Source organism: Telmatherina bonti, assembly GCF_933228915.1.
Source record: "Telmatherina bonti genome assembly, chromosome: 14".
Taxonomy (NCBI): domain Eukaryota; kingdom Metazoa; phylum Chordata; class Actinopteri; order Atheriniformes; family Telmatherinidae; genus Telmatherina; species Telmatherina bonti.
In genome coordinates this window covers 33,602,724-33,628,038 of record NC_136612.1, presented here as the reverse complement: position 1 = coordinate 33,628,038, position 25,315 = coordinate 33,602,724, and the positions used below count along the sequence as shown (strand labels likewise).

Sequence of the window (25,315 nt, the reverse complement as noted above, 5' to 3'; positions counted from 1 at the left end):
AAGAGACGTCGTCAAACATTCACCACACCTGACAGAAGCATCTGAGGTGAGTGCTGTTAGACTGCAGCCGCCACACATCAAGCAGAGATCTCATATTTCATCCTCTCACACCGAGATTTCACTCTTACGAACATTAAACTTCACCTGACACCTCTCCTTCTACACACACTTGCTGAGTGCAATCAAGCAGCCGTGTGAGTCTAGTCTCTGGGATGCTGGGAGCGCAGGTTTGAAGCTGGCGGCGGCGGCTTTCAGCTGGGCCTGAACACGGTTCCTTGACACCACTGAGCACACAGCTGTATCCCAGAACTTAGATTCTGATTAAATGGAAACAGAACAGCCCATTAAAGTCATTAACATACATCTCGAGTATGCATGGGGGGATGTGCACCAAAGGGTGTGCATGCACAGTAATGTAGCGCATATATTAAGAAAAGATCTGCAGATAGGACTTGAAAGAGCATATCTTGCAAAAGCTTATATATATTATTCATCACTCAGACATCAAAAAGGAGATTTTGTAATGACCTTTTTAATTCATATGCAAAGGTGATGCAGATTCTGAAAATGGAAATCCACCCAAAAGCACAAGACTAGAGGCTGCAGCTCGACTGTGTTGGCCTGGCATAGCATGGCTTTCCATTTCACAGCTGCCAGTATCCTTAATTTAATGTCACACTGGATATGCTGCTGCTTTATCTCATGGGCTATCGTGAAGCACATGTGCTTCTTTTAATTTCTGAGATTAAGATGTGGTGGTTATCCTGCCTGCGTGGGAAAAAAAAAGGGCAACAAAAGAGAGCATGCCACTAATGTGAAGTCAAATTTAAAGTAAAATCGGACTGAAAGTTGTCGACTAGAGCAACAAAATCCATGTCTGTGATATGATAGATTTAGTTCATTCAATTATCTTTGTAAAAAATATAATCAGTGTATTTTAAACGATTTATTTTGTATTTTCAAGTTTAACATGTAAGGTTATCTTTTAGAAGAAAGACATGAGTCGTGGAAGCTTTGATGCAATGCTGCAGCAAACCAAACGTCCTGCTGTCCATCCTGCACAGACACACAAACGTCTGAGGCTTCTATTTCATTTCTGATCTAAAGAATACTTAACTTGGGAAACAGATCATTATTTAGGCTTAACAGCCTGTTAAGGAAAAGCTGCGATACTTAGGCAAAGATTTGCGAATGTACCGTTTATTATGACACATGAACGAATGCTGCTAAGCTCAGCAACATTGCGCCCATGCTGGTTGCTGGTAGAACATGCACAGGAGAGATGAAGCTCTTATGCAGGTCTCATCATCATCGTTTCACATATTAATGTGGTGCAACTTGTATTAATGATCATTTTTATATATATTGTGCAGCTTAAATCATGGTTATCTGGGAATTGTTTTCTCCTTTATAGTCTAACTGAAGATGATTTCATCCCAACATGCAAACAAAATTTCTCTAAATATTTAATCTTCACCTCAAGCAGCTGTTACTGGTAAAAAGTTTAGGTAAAACAGGTGATCAGACATGTTGATTGGAAACCAGTTTACCATATGACCAGTGTTTACACCTTGCCATGTTGGACAACGTCATTCCAGAGGAGACTTTTCATGCAGTTTGATGGTGGGTCAGGGGTATTGAGCTGGTCACAATTTGTCATTTTTACCACTAGATGTTGCTACATCCTGCAGACTGGACCTCTACCTAACCGACAGGGTTCACCATGCAGCGTGGAGTGAAGAAAAGAAAACAGAGAAAATTCATTTTGGGGGGAAAATTTGGGCATTTGGTTAGGAGGTTTAACCCAGTGTTAAACAAGTGAGGGTTAGTCTGAGTAACAGTTAGGCAGGATGGACGGCGTGTGACAGAAAACTTCCTCCACACCAGTTCATCACGGATCAGAAATGACAAATAACCAACGTTAAGCTTTTCCCAACATGTGAGTTATGTAACACATTAGTGTTCATAGTAGTTTCCATGGATACCGTCAGCGAGACTGCAAAGACGCCATGGCAATGAATTCGTTTCACTGTTGTCAGAAAACTTTCAGCTCTTTCTGAAAGAGGAGCCATGATACCACATTACTGAAGATGTTAAATGGGGGCAAGTTGCGGCAGCTCCTCCACTTCCTGTTTGTGTGCGATGAAAGCGATGTGCATTTCGCTGACGGGAAGCTCTCCAGTCTGAAGAAGGTTTGGCTTCATTTTCAGTCACATCTTTGTTTTATTTGTTTGCTTTTCTGGCAAATCTGAATCAATTATACTCTAATTGTGTCACAAGATGCAGAAAAATGTACAGAAAAGTCCTTGAATTGAAGCCTGGAATTGTCTGGAATTTCCTTTTTGGATGGAACAGGTGAGCGCCCCGACCTGATGTCAGTCACAAACATTAGCATACATTGAAATATAGAGCGGCGACAGGGATGAGCGCCGGATGTCTGACAACTTGTCAAGTCCACACAGCCGGGAGCAGCCGGTCCAGCACATCCCCGGTGAGCTGCTCAGGTCAAAGCCTACATGTTCACCGCTACATGTTCAAGTCATCACACATCAAGCTTTGTTGCCCGCGATCCCCGCTGATTCTGGCTTCTGCTCATCGGCTGTGAAATGGTGAAAGTTTTAATTGTACGCTGACCTTGATGAAATGAATGGACATCATTTATCAATTAGGAGAGCAATGGGCTGATGTGAGGAGAAAGTGTCTGCTGACAGAATTATTTTTCATCTCATCTTCAGCTCAGTCAGCTCTTCGCTCTGCACCTCTAACAGGCTTCTCTCAGGTTGAAACACTTTGGTTTTTTTTATTACCATTTCATGTGTTGTTGCTTCTAAAATCCCTCCCTCTCTACAATCCTCAGCTGTTTACCAAGTATAATTCAAAAGGGAAAAAAATAGAGTAAGAAATGTAAAAATTGAGAGGGAGCTGGTATGACCAGCCTAATCTGTGCGTGGGCGCTTCAGTGTGCTTGCACAGTATGGCTTTTCATGACATGAACATCAAATCCCCAGAGAATACAGCTGCCATGATGAGATGTGTTTTTTATGGGGATTTAGGCTCTGGAAGAGAGATTTGAGTATTACCTATTGTCAAAAATGTGCAATGTTGGGAGAGCTGCGGCAGTGGAGGATGGGGATATTAAACCGGCCTGTTAATGTTTTACACAGTGTTGTTGATGCTCCTGTAGACCCGTAAAGTCTCGACAATAACTCTTGGTGTTGAGTGGTACAGGACACTTACTGAAAGGTGGCGAGTGGGAGGTGCACAAAGGAAGATAATTCTGCTCTTCGGAGGTTCGGAGGCGCTCCAACCCCCGGCAGAACCCTCGTCAGGCGTTTCTTACCGAGAGCACGCAAGAGGACACCATTTTTCATCCCTTACAAAAGGCTCAGTGAGCCCTGTGTTTAACCAGCTAACAACGGAGCGGCCTACCCTTTAGTTCCTCAGACGTCTAAATGCTAGCGGCGCTCGCTACAGTCGGGCTACTTTTATTTTTTTAACCCGGAGTGCAGAGCAGCTACGTGCCCGGATAGATGTGTGACCACAAGCCAGAGGAGCCCAGCGCCGACCTTTTGAATAGTGGAGTGCCATTCTGGTACGCCGGGCCGCAGACTGACTTCGCCCCTCAGCCAGATGAGAGAGCCTGCTCATGTGTGAACAGCTCTGACTGCTTGCACGGGCTCGCCAGATCCAAATGCCCCCCAGGTCTGAGGGAGCATTTTACAGCCTGTTTAACAGTAACTTCAAAAATCCGCCTGTCCCATTTTTTTTTTTTTTTCCACAAAGAGATTTCTCAGACATCAGGCCTTGCTTGCTGATTGCCTCTGAACGTGGTGTTGATTAAAAAGGCAGCAATGTTCAGGCTTTCTTGTTTTCTCTTTCTTGTGGATCCTGGGAGTACAAACAGCTCGATAGGCTGCGTGTGAAAGTCTTCGGGCCTTGTGTCTGACGAGGGACCCACGGTGAGAGAGGAAGGGGCCTGCCTGCCTGCCCAGCTTTTGGAATCCAATAAAGTGCTTTATTCTAGGGCTGGGGCCGACGTGAGGCTAATCTTTAATCTGAACTGGAAGCTGAGGGCTCGGGAGAGGGCCACGCTGCCCGATTATTTATAGGAACTTCAAAGGTTCCGCTGATCACACTTGTGTCTCTTATCTAGCGAGCAAGAAACAGCCACAACAACAAAAAGTGACTTTGTGAGGAGAGAAGAAATTCAGAGCACGACGTGAAAGGTGGGGATAAAGGCATGAGCGTTTGATATGGAAGGGGGGAGTGTTCTGTGGGGAGATCCGCAGATTAGAATGATCAGACCGATGTATATGGGCCATCTGCCTGGGAATGTGCCTGCAACTCCGTCCGAGAGACAACCGGGGCTGAGGAGGATGAGCGTTGCTCCTCCTTCCCGCTCCGTTCTCATGGAAGAGAGGAAACGCCGCTAGTGTCAGGGAACCCTGCTCTCCTCACCCCCGCCTCCCGCCATTCTCCCTCACTTCCTCTCCAGCTCCCCTCCTTCCACTATCACCACCGCCACCTCCACATCACATCAGAAATGTGACTGGCCTCAAACTGCTGACTTGCTCACAGTCCATTGAGTTTCCTCTCCTTATCAAATTACAGCCACCTCAATAACCCACTCGCTGCAGCACGCCGGAAGAAATGAGGTTTTCTCCACCGCCCGCCCCTGGCACTGCACTCTTTCCCCAGCTTTTTTTCCTCCTTCACATTTTTCTCTCAAAAACAGCAGACAGGGTGGAGAAGGGGGGTTTGAGAAGACGGCCTGGCCGATGCCAACGTTGGCGTATACGTTCCAGTGGGCGTTGGTTCCTGATGCTTGTACGATGCGTGTGAACACTGCTGACGTCCAGATGGCAGCCGCCTTCTGAGAGTGCATTTTTTACTTCCACTCCATCGCCATGGCCCACCGAGACCACATTTACCTCCTAGCATCGCCTATCTTTGGTCACTTTTCCTTTTTTTTCAGCCACCGGTCGTCCAAAGCAGGACGCCATCGTTCTCTAGAGAGAGAGAGCGAGAGAGAGAAGTACCACCATGTCTCAGTGGAGAAAATGACATGGTCTCATCACCTGTTATACACCTGTGATGAGGGAGCTTTGGAGAGCCTACGAAATGGACCAAGCAAGGTCATCCGTCTCATTTTGTGAGCGAAGCTGCCGTTATTACAAAGTCAGAATGAAAAGCCTCATCCTCGGGTCAGCCGCCTGACAGATGATGGATGTCATTTAACCTTCCTAACAGCTGGTTACTGGTTTAGACACCGAAGCAAATAAGGCTGAGGGAGGAAAGTTGAAAACACCTCTACTGGCCCGGATCCATTTTCTCCTCCTATGACATAGTTGCCGTGGAAAAGTAATTGATTTATTTTCAACATCAGCAGCATTGATGCCTTTTTTTTAGGTCGTAATTGCTCCGGTGTTAATGCATGCAAATGAGAGTTCGTGATAAATTTACGGGAACTTGTGCTCCTCACCCACACCCACACACACACACACACGCACACACACACACACACACGCGCACAATTTCTCCAATGTGAATTAACATCAATATTTATCTTACTTCTATTATCCAGTTCTTACCTCATTCACATGCTAATTGCTACAATTACCATTAAATAAGGGCCCCAGTTCAGAGGAAATAACCTGCTACTGAGCACTTGAATCACCGACTCGTCACCTGTGTGCACAAACACACACACACATTTACTCAGACAGCGAGTTGAAAGTAAAACAAAAAACAGAAGGTATGTTAACATCTGCCGTGCGGCGGATTTTTAAGTCTCAAAACGCCTGACAAACCTCCACTGCAGCCACTGTACATATTTTTGGAAGCCTCTCCTGTCAGTGGCATCATGGCTGCTTGTCTGAAACAAGGCGACAGCAAAAATAACTGATTTGAGGAGTATCCCAAATTGAGAATGAGCGCTCATGTATAATGATTGGATGGAACCCGGGGAGGGTTAACATGAAAGCCCAGCAGAGTGCCAGCCCCAGTTACCTGCAGAGCTGCAGCCGACGTGCTCTGCCTTCACCTGTTTTATTGGAGACGACGTAGGCATGTCAGTGACAGCGAATGTCCAAGTTGAGTGCGAGTAGATTAGATTAACTCCCCTGTGAAAGAGCCTTGTCTGCTTCCATTGTGCATCCTGTCTAGTTAAAACGACACAGGTATGCCACAGCAAGAAGCAGGTGCGCTGACATCAGAGTCGTGTTGGGAATACTGCCGCTGATTGGAAACCCTACAGAGTATTCTACAAACACAAACATACCACTCACGGAAAGCCTCCAACCCCCCTGAGTGACCAGTTTACATGGAGATCAAGTGAGTGATTCCTCAGGGCCGTGTGGGCCCAAACTGTAGCACGCTACACCCGCCGTACTCTACACGCCATCCCCGGAGGCGTGTTTCCGCCTGCAAACACATCCATTCTATAAATCGACATGGTGGAATACAGCAAGGCTGCGATATGGAAAAAGGCCGAGTGAGCTTTTCCAGACTAGCGGCGGCACCGCCAAATAACGGCCTAAAACCTAAAGTGGACGGACACGCACAGAAAGGCCAGCGCTAACTGAGTTGTAAACTTCTATTGCCCAAAGGGCTGTGGTCATATTCTGCTCATCGGATCAGCCTGTAAGTGAGGCGAGGGAACCCAGACTGTCAAGAAAACAACTTAAAAATAACAAGAGGTTGATCAGGGAGGGCGACATTTTTCCTTTTGACATCATACCATTAGTTTTTTAATACTTTATACCAATACAGATAAATATACCAATACTAATACATATACCAATGCAGATACCAATACTAATACATATACCAATGCAGATACCAATACTAATACATATACCAATGCAGATACCAATACTAACACATATACCAATGCAGATACCAATAACGATACAGATACAAACACCAATACAGATGCCAATCCCGATACAGGTACTGATACCGATACAGATACCAATACTGATACAAATACCAATACAGATACCAATACCAATAACGATACCGATACAAATACCAATACAGATGCCAATATCAATCCAGGTACAGATACTGATACAGATACCAATACCAATACTGATACAAATACCGATACAGATACCAATAACGATACCGATACAAACACCAATACAGATACCAATACACATAGCAATATCAATACAGATACTGATAGATGGCAATACTGATACAGATAGCAATACCAATACTGATACTAATACAGATATAGATATCGATGCTTCTTGCAACTTAAAATAAAGTCGTGATTCCAGGAAATATGAGCTATGAACTCAATAATACTGGAAAAAAAATTAGTAAAAAGATAGAAACAAGTAAATTAAATAAAAACAGTGAAAAATGTGAAAACATTTAAACTTAAGTGATATATTTCTGAAGAATCCGCCTTAAACCAGCAACATATTAAAACATCATCATCATCATTAGTATGAGCATCATCATCACTGACACAAAGGCATCTGATTGGCTGCAATAATCATGTGACATGGGAGGAACGACATCGGTATTAGTTTCAAAATATGATTTTACTGCCTAAAATAAGAGAAATAAACACAATTAGCATGTTTTGTATTTGATGTGGAGATACTTTAAAAAGTGTTGTATCCAATATTCTGATTGCCTTGCTAATATTGATTCTGCAGTATTGATATGGAGCCTGGGAGCGGCTGCTGATTTATAAACATATATAAATAAATTCCAGTTAAGCTGTGCAGGAGAAAACAGAGCCGGCTCATCTAAAAAAGATGTGATTTGTTTATTTTTATTGTCTTTTTTTGTCTCTTTACTGTAAATTTCTACATTTCACGAACCGTACGTAAATCTGACAAACAGCCCGTCTACACCGCACACCACCACGACCCTCAATCTTTTTTATTTTAACATTTTTAAGATTTATTTATATTCCGCGTTCACAGGCAGTGTGAGGCCGTATTTATAGTCTCAGTCGGAGCCTGGAGTGTAAATCAGGAGGTCCCGCGACTCAGACGGGGTTCTGTTGGTGGATCAGAGGAGAGCAAACGTCCAGGAAAAAAACCAGGAATGTCTGCAGGACTTTGGACAAGAAGCTGATGCTGTCAAGGCGAACTAAATTACATTTTCACCACAAAAAAGCATTTTTTTTTATTCAATCCTACGCCTGAATCATCACTTGGAAACAGTTTATGGCTGGAACTTGTGGTCTTTTATGTGATATTTAAGAATTTGTAACAGACTGGACCTGCAACTTCTGAGCCACGACAGCATGGTGTATAAATTAATAAATGATGGGAACAAAATAAGGAAGGCAGATGAACATGAAACCTGCCAGAAACATACGTTTTTTTCTGCTAAAGAGGAGCCAACTCTTCTTTAATGCACACTGGGGTAAAAAAAAAAAAGCTGCTCTGCTGCTCTTAACATCCTGCACTCAAATTAAAGAAACGATGTGCATTTTGCAGGCATAATGCGGTAAAATCATCATAAAATGAGCATTAAATATGAAAACCAAACAGCAAAGAAAGTCTGGTAAAGCTCCTCCAGCACACGACCGTGTTTTCAGGGGAAAAAAAAAAGAAAGTTTCAGAGAGAAAAAGTGAGAAATAAGATGAGTTAAAGTGACCTCGCCCGCTGATCTCGGCTGGAGAATGTGCTAAAAGTCTCAAACAGAAATATGCATGAAGAATGATTTCTAATCTCAGAGCCCTCTTGCCTTTTGGCCTCCCCTCATCCACGTAGCTCACAATCAGGGGAGCTGATGACCTTTGCTGATAGCAGAATACCTCACTGTGAAGGCCTCTCAATCGTAAAGAAGTACACTGCATGCAAGATCTATTAGTTTGCTCTTCTATCTGTAATAATCCTGACAGAACAAATAATACCAGGGCATATTCAGAGGAAAAAAATTAAAGGTGAGGGGGAAAAAAAGAAGATAATAATCATTCAAAGTGATGCTTTGGGAACGAAAGGAATGAATGTGGAAATAAATTCGATAAATCGACCGCACTTGCAGGATTGAAGTGAATGGAGGCTGTGGAGTGGATGGATACCGTGCAGCACTGTCTGTCTTACGCACACAAACCTCCCTCGTAAATTATCTTGAGCAATGTAGAATTTATGAGGCAAAGATATCTCACTGCCGGCCTATCATTTCCATGGCTCTGTCACCGTAATTCTCTCCCGAACTGCCCAAACCCATAGATAAAAACGGCCACTGCAGCTACAGATGAAAAAGTGCAAAGAGGCGAAAACGGACGATGAGGAGGCTGCTGTCTCTTTTTCTGACTCCAGCACCCGCTGAATGTGGGAATATATTTAGAAAGAAAAAAAAAAAAAAAAGGAGTAAAGGACGGGACAAGTGTGGCAATTAGAATTAGCTCTGTTTACGTTGCGTGAAATCAAGTGTCGGGGGAATTCTGGTGAAATGGAAGATGAGTCAAATCGCCAGGCGTTGCTGCTTACATCTCTACCTCGGCTGGCGCGGCTCCTCCTCGGCCTCACAATAGCTTTTTACCTTTTCCTGAAATACGTGTTTGTGTTTCTGTGTGTCAGTGGGAGTGTGTGTGAGTGTGTGTGAAGAGATTTGGGGGAGCTTTTAGAGCGCTATCATAGAGTAGGTGGAGGACGGTGGAGTGTATCAGAGAGGGCAGTCCGCACATGCTGTCCTGTGAGATTGGATTCTCACCCATGAAATGTAAGCACACAGAAAAACGCTCCGCAGCAACAACCTCCAATTTACACAGCAATTTTCCACTCGCTCACGACAGAACTAAATCGCATTTGTCTCCCTGCCGTTGATACCACGCTGCCCCAGAATTTCATTCATATCCAGTTAATTAGCACTTTGTCGCCCGGCCCCAGAAAGAGCAATCATTGGACAAAATGTGCAGAGTAATTTATTACAGTTTATTACAGTTCATTGAGGAAGCCAGAATGTGTTGGATATTAGAATGATTACTTGTGTTTGCGCTGATAGCAGAAGAAGAAAAAAAGTTATTTACCAAAAACAGCTGGACGGATAAATTAGGCCCTTTCTCTACATGACAGTATCTCCCCCGACTGCGCTGTTTCAACATTTCTGGGTGAAAAGCGACGTCTCTCAAGCTTTACTCCCTCCTTTGAAAACGTTAATTGCTATTCATTACTCGCTATTGCTGAATGATAACAATGTTGGAGTTACAATTCTGAGTCATTAAATTAGAAGGAAGGGGATGAATAGGAGGGGTGGGCAATGGAAAATCCTCATCCCTGTAGAGCCGCGGCTGTGTGGAATGCTCTGGAGGCTTCACCTCATCCAGAACAGAGGTGACATTAGCTGCTTTTTTATTTCAAATCGATCTGCAAGTCGTATCTAACCATGCAGATATGTGACGGTGATGCTGAAAAGATTCATTTATCGTCGGAGTACAAGCACAAGCATCAACATTTGTCCGGATGAATCAGTAAAACTCAGGCAAAATCATTTCTACTCCCATCAAATGTCATGAAAAATGTATTTTTTCATATCAAGCTGTCTGAAAGGACTGGTTCATGCTTCTCTTTGCATTTTTGTCCAGTTGTGTCACTTCCAGAGAGCTGAGTATATCTCAGCATGGTGCACGGCGTTTCCAGCAAAGACCTGGACCAGGACCTGAGAGACACATCCATAGCTTCAGTCGATCCATCTGCTGCTGGCCGAAGCCGCATCAGAAATGGTCTCCATGGAAACGTGGCTGTCAATAAGCCGGGAAAGGGTGAGGTATGTCACATGACACGGGAACTGGACTGAAGATCAGTGGAAACGTTGACCTGAAGCAGTGTGGAGTCACGTGAGAACAGAACAAAAGGCAAAACCATCGGAAGAGGAGCTTTGGGAAGTCCTTCAAGGATTCTGGAAATCTGTTCCTGAAGACAGTGAAGGAAGCCAAATGTTCACCTCCAAGCTCATCAAACCTCCACAAACTACGTTTTTTTCCCTTCGATACTGTATCTATATTTTCACGTTTTATTAATTCTTTGCAGTGAAACTCTTGTTTCTGAAGAAAGACATGGAAACGAGGCTGGATGAGGACTATTTCAGCACAAGCAGCAGATTAGTTTTCAGACCTGCTTCAGAGAAGAATAAATAAAACTCCTGACTGTCATAAAAACAAACGTTTAACTTTAACCACACAGAACCTGCATTTTTTAGTTATTATTATTCCTTACTGATCAGTTTTTAAGCTGTTAATAGACCCCCCCCCCACCATAAACTGCAACATGAATAACAGAGTTGCTGCTAAATTTCTCAAGGCCTCTAAGTTTTTTTTGTTGAATCCATTTTTAGCTGGTTTAAACAGGCGCAGTCGCGTTCGGCTGATCTGCCGCTGATATCGTTGATGCATTTATCAGTTTTACACTAAACTGCGAGCCGATCGCATCCTTCAGCTCCGAGTTCTCGCCTCCTCTGCAGTGTGTCAGCATTTCAGGGAAACCTCGTTTTTCTTTGTTGTTTTCATGACTAAGCCTCATTCCATGTTTTCTTTCTTTTTTTATGTAACTCATTACGTGAAGGCGTGTCAACACTCTGCAGAGCCAGAGATGGAGGCTGAAACGGGGCGTCATGTCCACAGCTCCACAAAGTTCTGCATCACGGCTGCAGGAATAAACCTGATGCACGTTTACATGCAAAAACCGCCAGTTATTCAGCAGATTTTAGGTTATTTTTTAACCTTAAACTGAGCCTGAATGTCCCGACTGATTCCTAACTCGCCTCCATAACACCTCCCCCCTCCACCCCACCCTGCTACTGCAGCACTCACACCGAGCCGCCTGCGCCACCTCTCAAACAAACACATTCCTTCATCTACTGGCCACACTTGTTTGCATACACACACACAAAGGTAAAAAAAACACACACACATGCACGCTGGAAGGGGGGGGTTGCACGCGGCTGTGGAGGCTGTAATGTGTAATTTGTAAGTTCCATTTGTTTTTAACACACACCAAAGCAGTGGTCCTGTGGGACCTAATAAAACCTCATAAGCACACGGAGAGGAAGCCCGAGGCGCTGCTCTTTCCCACAGATCTCACCTTGATAGATGATTTTAGAAAAACACAGAGGCGTGCTCCACTAACAAACTGCTGTGAGAGAAAGCAGTGATATTTAGACCCTCCATCTGAGCAGAGGGAAAGTGAGGAGGAGGGGGAGGAGGGGGAGGACTCTGATTTGAGCTAAATTACATGAGCTCCTCTCCTTTCTTAGCCATTACACAAAGAGAAGCAGAGTAATCAGAAGGATACCTGTTTGGCTGCCCGCGAGGACAAAGACTAAACAAAGTCTGAGCTGTTTTTTTGCTCCGTCTCCTATTGTTCATGCAACACGGAGCCGAGATTAACTACAACCCAGGTCCCATTTTTTATGTCCAAGTCCATCCCAGAGTCATTTGTTTCACAGTTTTAAAGGGAGCAGCCAGTGCAGATGTGCAGGGAATCACAGCCATTACTTTATATCCCCTTCAGCTCTCTAAAAGTGAATGTGCCATAACCGGCCGTTTCAGACCCCCCGACTCTGCAATTTAAAATAATAATAAAAATAATAACAATAATAAAAAGGTTCATTTAATTTGGAGAAACAAAAACAATTATGAAGCTGCTTTGGCGGAGGTCATCTGCTCTCGGCGTCGTTTCAGGATACCTGAAGACTTTTTTTTTTTTTTTTTTTTCTTCCAAGGAGAATTTGAAATCAATTTCAAGGCCCATTTCATTTTACATTCCCGTACATGCTGACCCACAACAGCGTAGTTCAAATATTGATCATCTGCGGCGGCTGACCCAGGGTGCATCTCAGGAGTCAAACACGCAGTTTGGTCGCATCGCTTTTAAGAAAACACAAAATGAAACGCTGAGATCCAGAGAAGAGGGAGGAGAGAAACTTCCTGCATATGAGGAACTATTTCCTGCGACTGGGTTCCCGTGCTACGCGCCCGCCGCTCTGATGAAGACAGATAATGACCTTTTGAAAAACAAAACTTCAGTGTTAGCCTGGAGATCTATTTGTCAGCAGCAGCAGGAGCGGCGTGCCTTCTGGCGGCGGAGAAAACGGGCTTGCAGGAGCACAACTGTAATAACGCTTTGCTGTTCACCGCTGCCATTAAGCTGCCGGTGATAAAAAGGTGCAGTGCTTTTAATGGCTTGCGATGGCTTTTTTCTGCTTTCACTTGTACGGTCACTCTGTTAACTCAGCACACAGGGTAATACGTCTCATTTGAGAGGATCCCGCCGCGAGGAGAATGCTTGAAGGACAGTGTGAGAGTGACACTACATTATAAACATAATAATCACAGCTGGCTAAGATACCGCAGTGGAGGAATAATTGGACTCAAGCTGCTCTACCTGCTTAAGCATTTTAGCACGCCATTTGTAGAAATAGAAAATCTCAGGTCAGATTAAAGTCTCAGGGGGGGGGAAAGGAGCAATTTGTAGCGTGAGGTTATTGTTCTGCTGCATGTGTGTGCGTGAGTGATGCAGCGAGCGCTCCTGCAGCGACCAGACGGGGAAGTGTCGTGCCACGCGGTCCTGGCCTTAAGGCGCAGTCGTGAGAAGCGAAGAGTTTAAAGCCAAAACAGACGTTCCTGAGCGGTGTTTAACAGCCGGGGTGGGAGAGAAGGTCAGAACGGACAACAGCGAGCGTCGGCTCCCCTCTGCCACCTGCAGAAGTGCAGACAAACCTTTGAACTTTTGAGATGTTCGCAAAACCATAAAGCTCTCGCAGAGTTTGGCCTTAAAAGAAAGGAAAAAAAATTAAGATTCTGATTCAATACCTCGACAAATTAGTATGTAAATATCTCCTGTGGTGTCATATTTCTCCCTCCCTGTGAGGGAACACTCTACATCGATCCTAATTAAAGACTTCATTAGATATTTGTTCCCTAAAAAAATATGAAATCTTGGTAATTATTGCAAGGTTAAGGCCATCTGCAACTGCAGCGCTGTTTTCCACAAGTGGAGTATATTAGCATGAGCAGCACTGTGAATGCTAATTCACTGACACTACAGGTCCAGAAAAATAGACAGGAGCTCTCCAAGCTAACGCTCACCGTTAATGGCCGGGGGATATTTAGCATTATTGGCAAAATGTAAACATACATCTATTGATGCAGCACACAGCAGCGCGCATGCAGAAACTCCCTGCAAGCGTCCACCTACCATCAGAATTCCTCACAGGTAGACACACAAATATAGATACGTCAGCTCAAATATGTAGACACACATTAAAAATCCCCCCCCCCCCTCGATGGAAAAAGCTTTGTTGGTGAGTAAACCTATTGCACAGTTTCTTCTATACAGGCAACAAATTTAATTTTGTTCCATTTACAAAGGTCTAGTGGAGTAAGACGGTGGGTAGCCTTAAGAAAAAACGCGCACACACACACACACACACACACACACACATGCAGAAGTCAGTCTGACTGTGAAGTCTCTGTGAAGAACAAGGCGGCATTCGCTCACACACCAAATGAAATTTCTAAATAAACGACTGAGCTGTGATTTACAATTCTCCTCCAGGGCAGAGAACAGTGAGAAAACATTTCAATCAGTCCCTCCGCCTTTGTTATGCTGCTATGAATCAGCTGTTTAAGGGACAAAACAGCTGAACAGCGGGCCAGAGAGAGGCTGAATGATTTCACACCAAAACATGGAACATATTGAGAGGTATATTCTAGAAGCCATGAAATTGGGTTTAAAGTTTTTTTGATTTGCGCCTGATTGAATCAGAGTGAATTTGAGCTCAACTAAACTGACTGGAAAAAAACAAAACAAACAGAAAATAAAAACAACAAAGCTGGTGACATCATGGAAATAATTCAAACACAACATTTATCTGTAAAAGCAAAAGAAGGATGTAGGAAATCCATGATCATAAGACCTGGGTTTGATGTGCTACATGCTGAGAGACGCTGCGTGTGTTTTCTATGATTATTATGATTATTATTGTTGTCGACAATCCTCCCAAAAGATCAAAACCAAGTTTGTTTATTTTCCTGAACTCATCCGTGGCACGCTGGCCTGCAGGCCCGTTTCCCACACCTGAGCATCTTCAGACAGATCACCGAACTGCAAACTAAACGCCTCAGATGTGAGAGTCGTAGGTGTTTCAGGCCATCGCTCTGGAGTTAAATCACGTGGACGGCTGAAGGAACAAGCTGGGATTTAACTGGACCTTCTCACAATAACCTGGACTGCTCTTACGAGCTGGATCCCTTGTTAGATTACATCGTATGTTGCCAAAATGCAGAGTATAACTCCTGCAAGTCGTGCTTTAACCGAGCCCCATAAAGAGCCAGAAACACAGAATCAGACCTATTGATCAGGAGTGATGCAGTGTTGTGGAGACCTTCGTCTCTCCGAGTCCCATTTCAGATCCAGAGAGCTTGTGGCTCATTTCTCAAACTCAAGTGCACCCACATGGGCCTAACAAGAGCCCATGTAGGGCCTGAAACCTATTAGGCCTCCCAGTTACAGAAAGCATCTCCATTTACTGCTGTCAATAGTGCAGCTTGGCCCACAATAATTATCCCCCAGGAAGGAGCCATCTCTGCAGGGTTCACATTAGTCGGTCCCCGGGAGGCCGCCAACCTGAATCCTTCGATATCTAAAGTCCCTGTGAAGAGCGGCGCTTTGGAAGGCAGGATCAAGGCTCGAACCGAGGGGGACGCGAGTCACGAGTATTCCCAGTTCTCTGCTCTCTGCAAGCCATCGCCTTTAACCAGGTCTATCAGAGAGTGTGTGTGTGTGTGTGTGTGTGTGTGTGAGATGGAAGGGAGAGGGAGTCGGTACCAGCGCAGTTGTGGAAAATAGATCAGCAGGAATATGAAAAGGAGGAGGAGAGGGAGGCTAGTGAAACCAGAGAGCCGGGGCAATTCCTCCCAGGATGGGCCGACATGAAAGGATCGCCCCTTCTCTGTGACCTGACCGCCGAGGACGACACTGAAGACGTGTACAGTCGAAGAGGAGGATTCAAAACAGCCCGACCAAAAAAGCCACAAAAAGAAATCAATTGATGCAACAATAACAATAGACATCAGCAGAGTGGAATGCCACGATAGAAAATCCAATTACAAATCAAAGGAAGGCAATTTTAGAAAAACGGGAGATCTGGAGATAAGACCGAGGCAAAGACAGAGAGAGGGAGAGAGATGTGGGACGGAGACAATAACAACTGCTGCTTTCTCCTCTTTAGACATAACTAACACCATGCTTCCCACCCAACAGCAGCGTCTCAGATAATAGAGTTACATTTACGAGCATTGCCATATGCCCACCCAGTGCCTGGTAAATAGAAAATCCATGAGATGCCATGTTTTTATGACTCTGAAGACAGCTACTAACTACCATGAGCAAACCTGAGTTACCCCGTCAGCTTCAGCTTGTACCATAAATAAACTTATACTTTAATACAGGCCTCCAGCGGTGAGCATCGCCTCCCATAAACGTCTCGCCACACTGTAATTCATAACTCCGTCAATATCCCGCGTCATAACTCACCAAAGAGCCGCTACAATGCAAACTGAGGGTGGAAGAAAAGTGACATCATCCTGCGGAAGGATGAAGCCGGCACCCCATGTGGAGAACACACCGCCCCCCCCCCAGTGGAAGGGAGCAGCGGCCCTTCAGCGGTGGCATGATACCGCCACTTTGCTTCGGCTTTTTTTGCAATCAGAAGCCCCCAGTTCTCCCTCCACACTGCAGGGAGTCTCTCCTTGCGTTAATGGAAACAAACATTTAGTCTGGATGTATGAGCTCGCTGCAGCCGACTACAAAGAGCATCAAAGCAAAGTGCCTGCCAACACACACCCAAACACTGCCGCTCACAAATAAAGGCAAAGGTATGCTTTGCTAATCTTTTATGTAATAAACTCCTGTCTCACTGTGATATCACGCCGCGCCATGTTCGCACATAATAAGCAAAGCTGCTCGCAGCCCAACTTAATACAGTGTCTTATTTGAAATGCAAACAAACTGTGAGGCAGAGGCTATCACCTCAATCTATTCCCCTTCTGTTCGCTGGCTGTCATCTTCCATGAGCCGATGCTGCAGTCCTGCACTGTGGCGAGGGGAGGAGAGCGGCGGGGGGGGAGGATGGGTGATGTGGAAGGAAAAGGGGGGTGGACGCCGGCCACGGTGTGATTCAGAGGGTTGTTTCCCTTCGCAGCGCCGCGGGGCGAGGATTTACCGGAAAGAAGAAAAAATAAGAAAAGATCCAGAAGAGGAAAAAGAACAAAAGCTGCTGAGACATTAAAGGTTTTGCAGCAGAAAGGGGTGTTTCATGAAAACAGCACACAGGAAGTTTCCATTTCAGCTGTCCTGGACTTTTAAAGGACTGTGGATGTAAACACACACACACACACACACACTCGGACTGACTCTGGAGGTTTGCTGCTCATCCTGAGGATTTAGAGGTAACAGGGATGTAGTGGAAGGTAAACCCGGTCAGTTTACAGAGTTTTTACAGGTGGAAGGAGCTTCTGCTCCAAGACTTCCTGTAGAAATCCAGAACCAGGGCGAAACGCTGGCTCACGCGGCGGCGTCCACGCGCCACACACACACCTCAGGTCTGCAGGGAGAAATGACACATCTTTAAGTATCTCTCTGTGAAATGATGGCTTTGGCTCCTCTACAGGCGCCTGGTCGTCCAAATGCCCCCCGTCGCTGCCAGGCCGGTCGGGTGTGCCTGCTCTGGCCAGATGGGTGGGAGGGGGGTGAAGGCCATTACCATGATGTTGGAGGGGGGGTAGAGGAGGAGTGCAGGAGTTCCATTATTTCCTCTCTCAATCACTGCAGTAACACTGTTTACTGCCACACATGGGGCCGGTAGTAAAAACAGAATTGGACGTTCGACCCCCATCCGGCCGCCCACCCATCATCCCGCCACTAACGGCGCTCCCGTCCCCTCCTCCCTGAATTAAAACATGTGAATAATTCAGCAGACGGACAGGCGCACCAAGAGTCACCTTGTTAATGTTTTTCACCTGCCTTCAGAAAATTGCAGCCTTTGGGTTTCGCAGAACAAGAGGATCAGTGACAGAATCAGTTCCCAAAGAGGAGGACAAAAAAGGGAAGAAAAAGACGAGGAGGTGTGTGTGTGTGTGTGTGGGGGGGGGGGGATCAATGTTAATTTGCAGAGATAGATATAATTATGCGAAGGGATCACCACTGAGAGCTTCCAAAACAAGACGAGTGTGTTTCAGGCCAACGTTGCCGTTCGTTAAATCCCTGAAAACGAAGGAAATCTCAGGCCTGAAGAACAAGCAGGTGACATTTTAAAAGACAACTAAGAACAAAGTGTGAAATAATTCAAACGTCAGCAAGACTGGTGTGTTAACGTTTAAAAAGCAGGATTAAATTTGAACTTTGTGGTGTCAGACGACGTGGAGGCTGAGCCAACAGGAAGCAGCAGAAAGGAGGAGAAGTTGGCAGCCTCTCGGACACAAAGTGGAAAGGAAGAAGCTTTTAGAAAAGGAAAAGCTTGGTGATGAAAAGACGGCGGAGTGTAAATGTGCCCGCTCGGAGCAGCAGACGGAGGGAAGGTTTCCCGGCACAGTGAGTCATGGAGCGGCTGATGTACACAAACAACGTCACGCCGACCACCGCTTTCCTTTCACTTCAACAAAATGAGGGCAGCGAGGAGAGGAAGAGCGGGATGGTTGGGAGGGTGAAACTAAGCTACCCCGTCTCTTCCTCTTTCTTTTTGCCTCCATTACGGCTGGGTGGGGGTCAAGGGTTAGGTGGTGGAGAGGGCGGAGGAAGAGGAGGAGGGGGGGGGGGGGGGGGGGGGGGGGGGGGGGGGGCACTCTGACTAACAACACAAAGCCAGCGATACGATCACGTGTCGCCAAGGAGCGCACAGAGAAATGAAAGGGAGAGGATGGGAGGAGGAGGAGGAGGAGGGGGGCGCAAGGCGAGCTTCATTCATTCTTACCTCGGGCAGGTAGAGGAAGGCAGGGGGACACTGGAGCGAGTGAGGCAGCATCCCGGAGCCGGAGAGCAGCAGACAGCCGGAGTTGGCCATGGAGCTCAGCGTGGGGTGACGGGACGCTTTGCGCATTTAGCAGGGAGATCCTCTCGCTCTTCGCTCTTCCTTCCTCTGGATGTGCGCTCCCTCTCTCTGACTCTCTCCCTCTCTGTCTCTCCTCGGATCTCTTCCTTTCCTCTGCCTCCACTCGGCTTTCTTAAATTTCCTTCTCTTTTGCTGGCTTTTTGTGTCTCTACTGAAGATGTAGCAGGGAGGCGAGCGGCGGGCAGACAATGTGCATGTTCCACCTTTATCGCTTCTCTCTCTCTTGCTCGCTCTGCCTCTCTCTCTCTCTCTCTCTCTCTCTCACTATCCCTGCCGCGACTCTGTTTACTTTGTGTGCGATAAAAGCCAACATAAGCATTCAGACACAGAAGGGGAGGTTCTGTGCAAGCTGAGGAGGAGGAGGAGGGGTTGTAGAGCCGACAAGGGGTTGGGTAGGTTAGGGTGGGGGTATAAAAGAGGTGGTGGTAGCATGAAGGGGTGGAGGGGGGTGATGAAGTCCCCAGTGGATTCATACATCAAACGGGCCAGCTGAATAACAGAGGGGATGTGAATGACATTAGAACAGCTGATCCTGGGCATTAGCACCTCGTGGGACTCTGCATTCCGCCTTTTAATTGCACCCCCGTAAACACACACACACACCCCTCGGTGGCCGGCACCACCTCCCGCTCCTCCGCCTGTGTGTTCACACTCAAGGACACGTACATGCGTGGCAGATATATGTGAAGGAAAGCGTGTTCAAACACAAGCAGGCGGTTTTTAGGCCCGGTGGTGACGTCCCTCTTCATGGCATCTACCGAGCCGTAAACATGCATCCAGCCGAGCATGTGCTGCAGAGCACGCTAAACTGTACAAGCAAAACAACTCAGAGTCTCCTTTTAATGTATTTTCTCATTAATTCTGTTTGATACCACTTTGAAAGAGACAGACAAAGAGAATGCAGGAGATGGGCTCGTTACGTCACCGGCATCGGTTGCGAACGGCGAGGATACGAGTCAGGGGGAGAGACGCATGAAATCTATCTTGAGTCTTATCCAGGGTGGTTTCATAACCATGATGTCTCAGCAGAGACTGGAGGAGCGCGGGTCATGACCGGGGAACAACAAAGTACGCTTACTCCTCAGCTTGTAGTTCTTGTTAATACAGTCAAGACATGTTTTATTCATCAAGGCCAAAATCACAAATTTGTCCCCGAGGGCTTTTCAATGTGCACAATGTACAAACTCTCTCTCTGTCTTTAGATCCAAAAAGCAGCAGGAGGAATTAACGGGACGGATGCGGAGCGAGCCCGGCAGATGATGAAACCCCATCCTTACAGGAGGGGTTTCCATCTTTCGGCGTATTTTTAGCCCGGCCTCTGAATCACCGTCCACATTTTTTATTTTTCTCCCCACCAACCACTCCAACAGGTCTGGTGCTGTGCTCATTCACGGACGTTTCCCCGGTTGAAAAACACAACAAAGACAATGCGAGCTCTGTAGGCAGGATTAAGAACAGGGATGTTATCTCGCCCTGCCAGAGCCAGAACAACGGCATCGTGAGAAATACCAGAAAACAGGCGACGAGTGTGGATGAGATTGATGCGGCTGAACAGGCTTTGTGAGTCAACTTGAACATGTCTCTGTGAGCTGGAGGTTGCGTGAATGCTTACACGGGCCTGTCAGGATCATTTGTGTGGCTGGTTCTGTTACAGCCGCGGCTTCTGCTCACACGCTTGCAGAACCCGGCTTGCAGCCGCTGGACCTGGACTTTCTCCGCTCAGCAATAACGTGGGAGATTGACCACCGACGCAGAGGAAGATTGACTTTCCCAGAGACACTCCCTCTGCAGATTAAATAAGCAGGCAGCAGGGAAGACGGCCGGCCTGTAATTACACTTTCATTCTTGTTTTTCATCATCTCCGAGGAGAAAAACGCCAATAAGAAAACATTATTATTTTAAATAGACGCTTCACCTCAACGGCAGCCATCTTGCAAGTGTACATTTTGGCTGGGAATAATTGGCCTGACTGTTTGATGCAAAAGATCAGTCGTCACAGATATGTGATGCGGTTTAGGCTGAGCGCTTCGCCTGCTGAAGATGGGAATCCATCTCCCTGTCTGTCCGTCTGTGTGCTTTTCCCGTCTCTCGCTCATTTGCTCTCTCTTTTCCACCAAGTCTGTCTGTCTCACCCAGTTAATAATTCAAATGAGCACTGCCAGATCACTCCCTTCAAAGGGAGTTGCTGGAATTTTCTCAACGGTGCCTTTTCTTTTTGTCATGTGAAATCAAAGCCCTCAAACGCAGCAGAGATATCCTCGGCTAACTCCCTCACTGCAGCTCTGCCAATTAATGAAAGATCAACAACTGCAGCGAACGGCTCACAGCTGATCACCAAAAGAAAAGAAAAAAAAAAAAGTGATCTTAATCATCATCATCATCTTTTTTTGTCACTGTCGTCCCTTTTGTCTTCCTCTTTTTCTTCTCGCCGTGCAATCACCACATCCCTGTGGCAGGCCCGTAATAATCAGCATAATCATTATTACCACAATCACCATCATCATCACTGTCACCGGCGACCGTCACGTCTGTCTTCAGAGCAGGATTTACCCCCTGAGGCCGGACTTGTGTACACGCATGTGTGTGTGTTTGTGTTGAGCCTCTGCTGGTTTGAGGCATTACAAGCTTTTAAATCTGGGTTTAATCTCCCCTCCACAACACATCCACCAACACATCCATCTCTGTGTACAAGACGCAAGAGTCGCTGTTATTTTAATGCGCCCCTACAAAAAAAAAAAAAGAAGCAGCAGCATTGAAAGCAGCAGATCCAGCGGTAAAAAGCCATCACATGCACTGGGAGCTCAGTCAGCAATAATCAAAGGCAATGCAAGCGGCGACTAATGGGGCCCAAACTATCGGCGGCACATTCCAGTTCTCCACTGTTCATCATAGGACCGCTGATCAATACAGCACACTCGCACTAATCATCTTAAGAGATGACTGTTTATTTCCCTTAACTCCCATCGCTCTGACCGAGCATTCAGACCCTTCAGCTGCATCGATATGTGGAAAGTTCAGCTTAAAGTGTGCCGTTATGTAAAACAGTTACGCAGCAGATTGAAACGCTTCGTATAATCACAGGATAAACTCCTCCCCATGTGACCGACCTCCTTCCGCACCTTTTCTCCTGATTTTAACAGGAACGTGGAGGTTTGCAGATCTGTTTGTTTGTTGTTTACAAACATTTTGTTTTCTGTATCATGAAGAGAGAGATTGGTGTCTTTTTTCAGGGTGTTTATAGCAAGGCTTAATGTCAGCTGGTTTCCCAGTTACATAATAATTACTGGTTTTATCCACGTTGTTGGGTTCTTCAGACACCAACACCTATGGAGTTATTATTTATTTAGCATATTTATAACATTTCCTTTAATGTCTCACAGGAGCACAGTGTCACTGAGACAATTAAAGCAGAATGTAAACAATAAAGCTGGTATATTAACCCTTTGAGCCTTGTGTTTATTATAAAATAGCATTCGCTTAATTAAACTAATAGATCTGCAACCACGAGGTTTATTTAATAAATATCAGCGCGTGTTCCTGGTGAAGAATAAAAAAGATGGTTCATAGCAGAAATGAATAAAGTTTCAGACTTTCTGGATGATGAAGCTCCATCAGATCGTGGAACAATGTGTGAACATTATTTCTGCTAAGATGAAGTCAGACAACGTAAAGCAGAAAAACAGAGGTTTCGGTTCAGACACTTCATCTGTTCTCAGGTCTCCAAAAGGTTGAAACGGCCTTTCATGGCGACTTCCTCTCAGCTGCCGACACGTTGGTCGCCATGAGGTGAACCGAAGGCTTCCATTCTGACAACACCAAAAATAAATCCATCAGCGTCACACGGCGACGATCCAAACGCAGCAGCATGTTAGCGTCGTCACGGCGACGCTTGTGTTTTGCACCTTCAGGATCAAACAAGTTGATCAGCCGAGTGGAAGAGGAGATCGTCTCCAGCACCAGCAGCTGGAAGCGTTGACATCTGTTTCCAAGTTTCCGTGTTGTTTCCTCCTTCTGCTTAATGTGATCATTCAGAAAACTTTTAATCCTTTCAGCTCCGAGTTAATGTCATATTTAAGATTCACATTTTCTCTGTGATGCCGCATGACTTTAGCATTAATAAAAAAAAAAAGGGTTTATTTCTCCTAAACTGTTTCCAGTTATAAAGAAAATGTAAATAATCCTAAATAATTATTTTTATTTTAACATTCATGACCTCTTGATCTTGCAGAAGCAACGATGCTGCAAGCATCTGGAGATTGCTGCACATCTCCCACCCCCACACTCTGCACTTGTACATGGACAGAGCTCCCCCATCAGGATGACCACCAGAGTTTGAGCAACACAAACAGGTCAGACTGGAGATTATGCAACATCGTGCACACGTCCAAACTTTGTGCGTACACGTAGATACGGCAGACTTTTTCCCATTAGTCTTAGTGCAGCGTGCACATAATGAAACCCACTGGAGCCACTGATGTGATCAGTGTTGCTGAACATTGTCGAAGCTGAAGGAGAGGAGGGTGGGGGGGGGGGGGGGGGGGGGGGGGGGGGTCTTCCACCCTGCAGGACACACAGTTCAGATCTCTGCAGAGGCACTCTAAAGAAAACAAAGCAGCACTGTCTGGTGATGGTGGGTTTTTCTTAAAGAAGCATTGGGGCCTTTGGAGGGGCATCCTTGAAGTGCCCCTCTGACAGGCTTCCTCATTATCTGGCATCGCCAGAGTGCCAGCCAACCCTGCTGTAGGAGGGGGCATTAGGACGCCTCAATCAGCCTGCCCTGAGGGTACCCAGAGAGCCGAGGGTTGTGCTCTCGCTAAAGGTCCACTGATTATATCTCAAGCCCAGAGCTGCAGGGATCCCTGCTAATTAAAGGTTGTGTCATATCTGTTAGAGATAACAAACCTATGTTGCTTTTCTTTTTCCTTTTTTTTTTTTAGATATCTGCACTTCGCAGCATCATGTCAGGTTGCAGACTCGGTCTGCATTCAAGGCTGACCAGCTCTTGCACCCAGAGGAGCGGGTTCCTGTTTAACCTGCCCTCACCCGTCTCAGCGTGCCTGCGGTGTTGCGGAGGCATCAGGGATCCTTTGTCTGGAGGCATAATTAAAGCTCTCGTTCATTATTTCTTCACTTTGAGCGCAGATCTGAGTAATTAGGAGGCAGTCCACAGGGGCAGGCTGAAGCTTTCATGGAAGCACGTACAAACACAACGAGAAAGTAGCACACAATCACACATGTGATCTGCAAGAATGTGAGCGCTCCTTCAGTCTTTGCAGCAAATGAGCTGCATTCATCTCCCACCTATCGTCGGATGCCAATACCTGCCAGCCAGTGAAGTATGCTTTTTCTGTCCTCGAACCTGTCATGTGCTAATATATTGATTAAAATTTTTGATTAAATGGACAGTTAAGGGAGGAACGGCGAGAGTGATCGGCGATTCATGCTTGAATTGGATGCAAGGAAAGGATGTAGGGCCCTGGCTTCTGCTGCAGTTGGAGCCGAGGCACTTGCCTCTGTAATGGATTTTGAAACAGAGCTTGGCTTTTATATGGTGTCATTCATCCTCATATGTTTTCGCCTGCTGCGTCTCACAATCACGGCTTCTTTATGGCAAACTAATGCACCCGGTGCTAAGATCAGCAGGTTGGCTCTGGCCATCGCTCACCCAGCTCTGACCAGATATTAGGACATTACGAAAGCTTCTATTGGAGAAGGCAGAGTGGAAGCCGAGGGGTACTGACTCTGCCTCCCACACAGTCATATATCACCCCTCTACGCCACATCGTCTACACCCAAAACACTGGCACGCACACGCACACGCCAAGGCGCTGCTGCAGCTGCTTTGACTAGGCAGGAGAGGAGGGGGTTGATGGAGCTTTATGGCAGTGGACAGTCAGCGTCAATACATTAAGAGTTTTACCACCCTCTCTTCCAAAAGGTCTGGCATTGCTTGTGGCTGCACAGCAGCCAAGTCCGGGCACGTGCGACTGCCTTAGGTGGTGGGTGGAAGACAGGGAAGAGTTCTGTTGAGGCTCGGTGGGGAGACAAGGAACGGGGGCGACGGCTCACGCCCCGTTAGCGCTCCAGGCCAGCAGAGGCTATGATCGAGAGAGAGCTGACAGGGCATAGAGACGGCCAAGCATGGAAATCACATCAGATCAATGATAAAAAATTTAGTGGCGGCAAGACTTGCTCTTAGGGACGATGTCACATGGTGCATGTAAGCGTGTG

At 46.1% G+C, this 25,315-nt stretch overlaps 1 protein-coding gene across 2 annotated transcripts in view; it reads right to left on the bottom strand.

Moving 5' to 3' along the window:
• Positions 1-25,315, bottom strand: part of LOC306765133 (RNA binding protein fox-1 homolog 3-like) — a gene marked incomplete at both ends in the record, with an annotated part of 222,634 nt that overhangs the window by 64,993 nt on the left and 132,326 nt on the right. The window contains one exon of one of the 2 annotated variants that reach the window (XM_079252496.1): positions 18,947-19,072. The exons of the other annotated variant lie outside the window; for it this stretch is intronic. Coding sequence (XP_079108622.1) covers positions 18,947-19,072 — 126 coding nt within the window. Of the gene's footprint in view, positions 1-18,946; positions 19,073-25,315 lie in introns of those variants that run through there. 2 annotated transcript variants of the gene reach the window in all.